The following is an 8,679-nucleotide window of genomic DNA, read 5'->3' as shown; positions in this document are numbered from 1 at the left end:
AGTGGAAATACCATAAGGACAAAGTTTATCTTCTAGATGAGATCACCATCATCTCCCAGAACAAAGGAGACATTGCTAGCACTTACCTCAGAGTCTTTTTCAGATACTCCTCCACCTGGACAATTTCTCTTCACATGCCAAGACTTTCCACACTTCCAGCACGCCAGATTCTTTGTAAGGATCTTCTTCCCACTAGCCCCACCTCCAGTTCGCAATATTGAGCTTGATGAAGTGATTTCATCATTTTTCATTCTCCTTTCTTCCGAAATAATTTTAGTTGCAACTTTTTCAAAACTCAAACTTTTCTTCCAATACATCAAAACAAGTTTCAGATGAACATAGGAAGATGGAAGGGACAAAATGAGGCTTAACGCTTTACCTTCATCGTCAAAGTACTGAGATTATTCAAAGTACTGAGATGATCAGATATTTTCATACCTTCATCCCTACGCAGATTGTGGAATTGCTCCTTCAACAACAATCAATTTGAGATGCCCTTTATCTGATATAACCCTTCAAGCTTCTCCCAGAGTTCCATGGCTGATGACAAATTCTGCACATTTGCAAGAACATTCTTTTGCAAAAACAGACGAATTGCACTTGTAGCCCACAAACCTAGTTCTTCCCACTTGTCGGCCTCCATGTTGAAAGTGTTTCCTTTCAGCGCCTTATGTAATCCTGATTGTATCAGCACATCCTTGACTTGTACTTTCCACAAGGTAAAGTTGATTCTTCCATCAAACTTCTCTATGTCAAACTTCATAGCGCTTGAATAAGACATCGCAGCTGCAAACTTCTTCTTCAGCACCTTCACAATATCACACTTCTTTTCTGGTATGGAAGATCAAATAATTATGCAACCACAGAGCATACTAAAAATTGTGATATCTCATCGAACCGAAGCTCTCGATACCACTATTTGGAAACAACACAACTGAAGAAAAAATAAAACACAATCACAACACAAGAAAAATACGTGGAAACTCCAAAACCGGAGAAAAAACCAAAACAAGAGAATTATCACTATGTGAAAATTGTTACAACACATAGACTTCTCTCACTCTCATCCCAATACCCAATACAACCACACTCTCACAAAACAAATATTTAAATTAAGACAGATATAAACTTAAAGTGCTAATGACTGGTAGATAAAAAAACAAAAAACCTAGGTCCAATATATAGCCTTGATCTCCCCCTTGCTTCACCACACTAAGGGATGTGAGACTTCTCCAATAGCTAATTTTTAACCTCCTTTATTTTAGAAATTTGGCAATGTGGGACTTGACAATCAACCCCAACATAGAGATTGACAACAATGAGTGAAATTATATATTAGCAATAATATATATAAACAAGAGCTCATTGAAAAAAGAATCATTAAAAAGAAAATTGAAATTAAGAATATAATTTTTCAGGTGTTGTCTTTGAGTTGCATCTATAATTGAGAGACAACCAAACCTCATAGTAATCGAGGGGAGCGATGTTGAATCATCTGAATGCGATTAGATCATATAATTAAAAGGGATTAAATCCATGCGTTTTAAGCCTCATCTTCAGGAAACAGGGTGAAAGAGGATATTAACGGAGTCACGTTAATCAATGAGTACTCTGCTTATTACAATATTAGAACTAGCAATATAAAAAAAATTTGATGTCCATAGTCATCATTGTTAAACACAATTACCATATTGGACTCTTGGCTCGAATTGGTGGGTACGAGGAAGTTTGCATAATTTCTTGAAGGACCTCTTTCGGGCATTCGATCGCCAAGGGTTTATCACTATCTGCGAATCTTTAGTGATTACCAACGTATCAACTCCAAGAGATATTTGACCCTTTATAATTCTTTTGTTCCCAAGTTTGATGACCGAGAATGATGGGTGCTGTGACACTTTTCGCCTCTTGTGGAACAAACATTTGAATTTACTTGCTCTTTGTGGATCGCATGGTTTGTTTGTTGCCTTCTTGTCATATTCATTAGTCATGCATAATATAGATGAATGAAATATAGCTATTGGTTCCTCACAGCAGCGCCAATGTTTGGGTAAGTGAATACCGAACATGAGTTTGGAATGTCGTACGGTTGTAATTAGATTGGTGAACGGGGACGTTGCTCCACATAAGGGCTTCCTTCTTCTAGTACCAAGTGATTAGGTGGGCATCGGAGGTGGGTACCTCCCTAACACTCTTACGCTCAAGTTAGAAAGGCGGGAGAGAAATAATGATTCAGGTTGAACAATTAGTGTGTACCTAAAACGTGTCTACGTAGGGTTACAACAAACCATAAGAGAATCAAGTCGAAATATTATGTGATAGATATTATCTCGTAATTACATATGTTACATAGTAAGGAATCTTTATTCTCATAATGCATACGACATCATCAATTTTGGTTTTGTTTCTCATTTGAGGAAGTCGTGTTCTGTTTTGTTTGTCCTGCCTCTGTTTTTGCAGCAGCAATGGTCTCTTGCCACTGCTGCTTGCCTCTTCTCTTTGTTTTTTGTTGTATAGGGTTGGGGTACCCCTAGTACCCCCTTATATTTATATATTACAATTTGCTTACCAAAAAAAACTGTCTATTGTTTTATTCCGTAACAATGATAATTCTTAATAAATTAAGTGTTAATATTATATAATGGTAGGCATTCAGATTTTTAAATGATTAAATTTATTTAATAAAAAATAAATTTAAATTATGTATTTTCTTAAATAAATTTATAATAGTAGGCACTTATGTAATTTTTTATTAAATAAATGTAATTATGTATTTTCTTCTTTATAATACGTTTCCTATAATATTTTATTTATATATATATATCCTATTTGACTAAACTTAAATCTTAAAATTTTACCACATGTATTATTCCTACAACGCATACCTCCCCTAAGTTTATTATAAATACAAAGAAACCGGGGGAGGGTCATTTGTGAGTTGGGAGCTTTGGGGTGGGGAGACTTCAAGTTTGAGTGATGATGATGGAGATTGAATCCAAGTGGGTGGTCCTCATGGCCATTGCTGTTTTGATGTTGAGATACCTTCTCAAGAATGTAAATTGGTGGTTGTATGAATCGAAATTGGGTAAGAAGCAGTACTCACTGCCCCCTGGTGACATGGGCTGGCCCTTCATTGGCAACATGTGGTCTTTCCTTAGAGCTTTCAAGTCCAAAAACCCTGATTCTTTCATGTCCTCCATTGTCTCTAGGTACAATTCATTCATCACACTCAGTCTATTATATACACTTATACAGGTTCAAATAAGTTTTTAGTTATCTAAATTATTATTATAAGATTTCATTTTGATCACTAACATCTAATTTTTATATGATTTTGGTTTTACTTTTATGCATAATTTTCAAATCACTTTATAATATTTCATTAAATAATTATTTGGCTAACAAAGAGTGATGTTGCTAATACCACATGTCAAAAGTAATCTTATGTGAATGACTTGTTTGGTAGTCAGGATAGAGAGTTGGATAAGATCATAAAAAGATAAGGGCAAGATAGACTCTTATCTTATCTTGTGTTTATGGTTAAGAAGGTAATGATATGATATGTATTGAATAAAAAGTACATAATATTTTTTAAAAAGTAATTACTTGATTAGATTTAATTTTTTTCAAATTTTTATAAATGAGCCTATTTTTAAAACGAACTAAAATTAATTTAATTTTTATTAATTAGCTTATTTTAGTTTTCTTGAAGGTAGCATATTTTAATTAAAATTAAAAGATATATATTCAACCAATTGGTTTTAACTTAGTAGTGGCAAGTGATAGAAAATAAAAAAATAACTAAATTTTTAAAAATATTATTAAAAATATTTTTTTTCAAATGTACTTTATATTTAAATTGTAAATTATTATATAACTAGAGAAATAATTATACATAATATCAATTATTTATTATTAATAATTAGAAATAAATTTTTTTCCAAAAATAAATAATTGTTACTCCTTACTATAAAAATTAAAAACTAACGTAAAAGTTAGTACTTTGTTTTTTTAATAAGAATATTTTTATTTAATTGGAGACTCTATCATTTATCATTCTCAAATGCATAATTGATGGGAAAAAATCAAGGAAACGAGACTAAAAATAATTTTGGAAAAATAAATATAAATTGAGAATAAATTAAATGCTACCAAGTACCGACAACATACTATGTTTCTTAGTTATTTTGATTTTATACACCGACCAAATGAAGAATTAAGTAGGGTTGGTTTGGTTTAAGAAACATTTTTTATTTTTCATTTGCGAATTTAAAAAACATGTTTATTTTCATTTTTTATTTTCATTTTCACGCTGCCACCGCCTTTTACCGATACCGCCACCTTCATTTGCGCCACCACAACTGCCATTGTTGCCAATTGCTATCACCACTACCACTAACCTTAACAATCATTGTCACTGTTGTCGCCACCATCACCACCCACCACCCACCTCCACCACCACTGCCACGGTTGTTGTCATCCCTAACCACCACCACCAACCGCTGCCGCCACCATTAAACTCCACTAACGGTAATTTTATCTCATGATTTCTATTGTTTTCATTCTTTTTCTTTTATTTTTTTGTTTTCAGTATATTTTAGAAAAACATTTCTTAAGAACACATTTGTCTTAATATCAAGGAAACCAAAAAGACTCGTACCAATTTGAAATTGAGATTATGAAGTGTGAAGTTTCATTATTGATCATCCCAAGTATGATGACACCTGACATTTTTTTTAATGATCTAATTAATAATAAAGATATGGACGAATCGGAATATACAAGGCCTTCATGTTTGGGAACCCAAGTGTGATTGTGACAACCCCTGAAGCATGCAAGAGAGTTCTGACAGATGACACTAAATTTGAACCTGGTTGGCCTCGCTCTACACTAGAACTCATGGGAAAGAAGTCATTCGTGTCAATTGAGTATGAAGAACACAAGCGTCTCAGGCGCCTGACATCGTCTTCAATCAATGGCATGGAAGCATTGTCTCTGTACTTGACATACATTGAAGAAAATGTTATAAGTTCCTTGGAGAAATGGTCAAACATGGGAGAAATTGAATTCTTAACTCAGATGCGGAAGCTTACTTTTAAAATCATCATGCATATTTTCATTAGCTCAGAAAGTGAACATGTCATGGAGGCTTTGGAAAGAGAATACACTCAACTTAACCAAGGAGTTAGAGCCATGCGGATTAATATTCCTGGATTGGCATACCGCAAGGCATTCAAGGTAACATCTCAACATCATTTTACGTTGTTAAGAATTTTGTTAGAAGTCTCACTTTAACTAGAGATATGATCAAGATAGCCCTTAGAAAGAGTAAAACATCCCTAAATTTTGTGGTTAAGTATCCCAAATTCTAATACTCAATATGAAAACCAGAAAGTTAATTAGAATTTGTTTGCTTCTAATTCTTCTTAAGTTTATTAGAATACAACATAAAAAACCTTGTTGTCTCTAAGTTACAAAAGTTAATTGTTATGGGCTAGTAAATGTATGATCATATTAGGATGAGGCTATGCTAGGCGTTCTGAATTTAATCATCTCGGGTTCACTTCATGAACACTTACCATTTATTTATTTATTTGAATTTTAGGCGAGGAAAAAGCTACTTGCCATATTCCAATCTATTGTGGACGAGAGAAGAGAGCAAAGGAAGACATTTGTACCAAAAAATTCCAAAGATATGATGGATGCTCTGATTGATGTTGAAGATGATAAAGGGAGAAAGTTGAGTGATGAGGAAATCATTGATATCATGTTGATGTACTTGAATGCTGGTCATGAATCTTCAGGACATATCACCATGTGGGCGACCTATTTCCTGCAAAAGCACCCAGAATATCTCCAAAAGGCTAAGGTACATATCATCAAGTTATTCAATTATCATTCATAGTCCATCTATATTTACAATTACTCATGAACAAGAAACATGAACTCTAATCACTTCATTAAAATGTCTCCACATCTTACTCTGTAATACAAGAATTTAACGTTAATACTGTTTAACCATTGAATAGGCAGAACAAGAAGAAATAATAAAGAAAAGGCCTCCAACACAGAAAGGGTTGACTCTTAAGGAAATTCGACAGATGGAATTTCTTTATAAGGTATAGATTTGTTGATCTCATGTTATTGGACCAATTATCAACTATGGGTTACGTTTGTTTTCAATTTTCTATATTTCCATAGGTGATTGATGAAACATTGCGTGTGATTACATTCTCACTTGTGGTATTTCGAGAGGCAAAGTCTGATGTCAATATAAATGGTTAGTGTTCTGCATTTTGGTGAATTGAGCTATCAGATGTGTTCTTCTCCTTTCTTTTGAACATGATTTTTCGTAAGATACAAATGATGGCGATTGGCTTGCACAATTGATGTTCATTACATCACTGATTTGAAAACATCCTGATGTGACAAAATATAGATTTGAAAATGCAATATGCTCTTTATTCATCTTACAAATTACTAGTAGCATGTGTGGATCAAATTTTATATCATCAATTCTAACCTAGAAATCAAAATTTATTTTAAATTCAGAATCAATTGCAGAAATACTTACAGACATTCACTAAATGTACATGGGTGATACAGGTTACATCATTCCAAAAGGTTGGAAAGTGTTGGTTTGGTTTAGATCGGTTCATCTTGATCCTGAAATATATCCTGATCCAATGCAATTTAATCCTAATAGATGGAATGTAAGTTGCAAAGTTTTATTTTTAAACACACACACACACATATATATAACTTATACTTGATATTTATACATTTATAGAAGGAACACAAGGCTGGGGAATTCCTTCCCTTTGGAGCAGGAACTAGATTGTGTCCAGGCAATGATCTAGCCAAGATGGAAATTGCAGTTTTTCTTCATCATTTCATCATGAATTACCAGTGAGTAATTCATCATAAACCTATTCTCCCATTTTCTACCTCTTATTTCATAAAAAAATAATTTATTGGTTGTAACAAGCATTTCTTTAACAATTTTATGTGATTTAATGATTACACAGGCTTGAACAAGTTAATCCTGAATGCCGAGTGAGATACTTGCCTCATACAAGGCCCATGGACAATTGCTTGGCAAGGATCAGGAAATGTTCACCTACATCAACCTAAGATGGAGGAAAGGGGATTTGCAAAATGAAATTCGATCAATAAATGTACGAACCCAAAGCTAGTATAAGTTATTTTATAATAATCGAATAAAGTTCATGATAAAATGTAGGATAACACTGGTGAACTGTCACAATTTATCATTTATATGCCATCATAATATACCATTTGGATTGTTGTGATTTCAAGTATTTCATTAAAAAAAAAACTATCCCATATACTCACTTTTGAAGAAAAGACAATGATCGCCACAAGGGTGTCTGATGAACCTCATGATCTAAATTATCCAATGTCATTATTTTGAATTTATTTGATTAATCAGCTTACTTAATCTTTCTTGAAGTAATAAGTGTGAATGGAATGAAATAAGTCTCACGTTGGATGGAGAAATAAGAGTTAAACAATTTATAAGTGAAATGACTCACACAACCATTGTCCACTAGCCATGTAACTCAAATTGCGTTTTTTGCTCCATTCATGCTGGGATCAATTTGAGTCGTACCTGTAGATTAACAGAGGGGAGAAACAAGGCAGTTTTTTTATCTCCCACTGCTCCGTTGTTTTCTTTTTCCCTGCTAGCGTTTTTTGGGGCTGTTTGGACCCATCTTCTTTCTTTTTCTCTTTTTCTGTTTCTTGTACAGGGTTGGGGGCACCTCTAGTGCCTTATTTCCTTTATATATTCAATTGGCTTTTCAAAAAAATAAAATCATTACCTTGAGGTTTTGTGGTGAATGTGTGTGTGGATGATGTCCAAACCAATTATGCTCTTACATCAATGTGGATGGTCAACTCTCAACTCCCTCATGAGTCATCAGATAATGAGAGTCCCGTGTTCATACGGAAATTAAAAGAGTGAATAAAAGAAATATCAAAGTTTTAAAAACTGAACCGATTGATACACCATTTAAAGTTTCAATGGTTCAAGTGTGGTAAAACTATGATTGAACTGATACTTGTAAAATAATATTTTAAATTTATTTACTATAATATTTATGACATTTCGCACAAGATATTGCGAAATTTAGACTAATTAACTTCTAAATTATTATAGATTGTTCGTCTAATATAATTTATATAATAAAAATATATTTTCAAACTAAATAAACACAAAAAAACCGATTCAACCGAATTTTAGCTACTTTGAAGATAAAGAAGAAGAAGAGGAATTTTTTAGATATGAATTAAAAGTAGATTAACCAACACATGAGGATTCAGTAACCAGTGGGTCGACCTAGCTTACTGAATTTAGTCATTTCACGGCCACCCGGTGCTTGTCTTTGAGTTGCATCTATAATTGAGAGACAACAAAACCTCAGAGTAATCGAGGGGAGCGATGTTGAATCATCTGAATGCGATTAGATCATTTAATTAAAAGGGATTAAATCCATGCGTTTTAAGCCTCATCTTCAGGAAACATGGTGAAAGAGCATATTAACGGAGTCACATTAATCAATGAGTACTCTGCTTATTACAATATTAGAACTAGCAATATAAAAAAATATTGATGTCCATAGTCATCATTGTTAAACACAATTACCATATTGGACTCTT

At 33.2% G+C, this 8,679-nt stretch overlaps 1 protein-coding gene across 1 annotated transcript; it reads left to right on the top strand.

The window, feature by feature from the left end:
• The first annotated feature begins 2,922 nt into the window (after positions 1-2,922).
• On the top strand, positions 2,923-7,138 carry LOC130731919 (ent-kaurenoic acid oxidase 1-like). The gene is made up of 8 exons (XM_057584083.1): positions 2,923-3,206; positions 4,758-5,235; positions 5,603-5,866; positions 6,027-6,116; positions 6,199-6,277; positions 6,604-6,710; positions 6,791-6,906; positions 7,026-7,138. The coding sequence occupies exons 1-8, from the start codon at positions 2,974-2,976 to the stop codon at positions 7,129-7,131; spliced, it is 1,473 nt and encodes a 490-aa protein (XP_057440066.1). The 5' UTR covers positions 2,923-2,973; the 3' UTR covers positions 7,132-7,138.
• Positions 7,139-8,679: the final 1,541 nt, after the last annotated feature.

The sequence above is a fragment of the Lotus japonicus genome, chromosome 1, assembly GCF_012489685.1.
Source record: "Lotus japonicus ecotype B-129 chromosome 1, LjGifu_v1.2".
Lineage (NCBI taxonomy): Eukaryota > Viridiplantae > Streptophyta > Magnoliopsida > Fabales > Fabaceae > Lotus > Lotus japonicus.
This window is presented reverse-complemented; position numbering and strand designations above follow the sequence as displayed.

Bases quoted from the DNA above. Each gene is read 5' to 3' on its own strand.
- LOC130731919 (XM_057584083.1), top strand. From the start codon at position 2,974: ATGATGATGGAGATTGAATCCAAGTGGGTGGTCCTCATGGCCATTGCT. The intron at 5,236-5,602 runs GTAACATCTCAA...TTTGAATTTTAG, and splicing joins CATACCGCAAGGCATTCAAG to GCGAGGAAAAAGCTACTTGC. The intron at 6,711-6,790 runs GTAAGTTGCAAA...CATTTATAGAAG, and splicing joins TTAATCCTAATAGATGGAAT to GAACACAAGGCTGGGGAATT.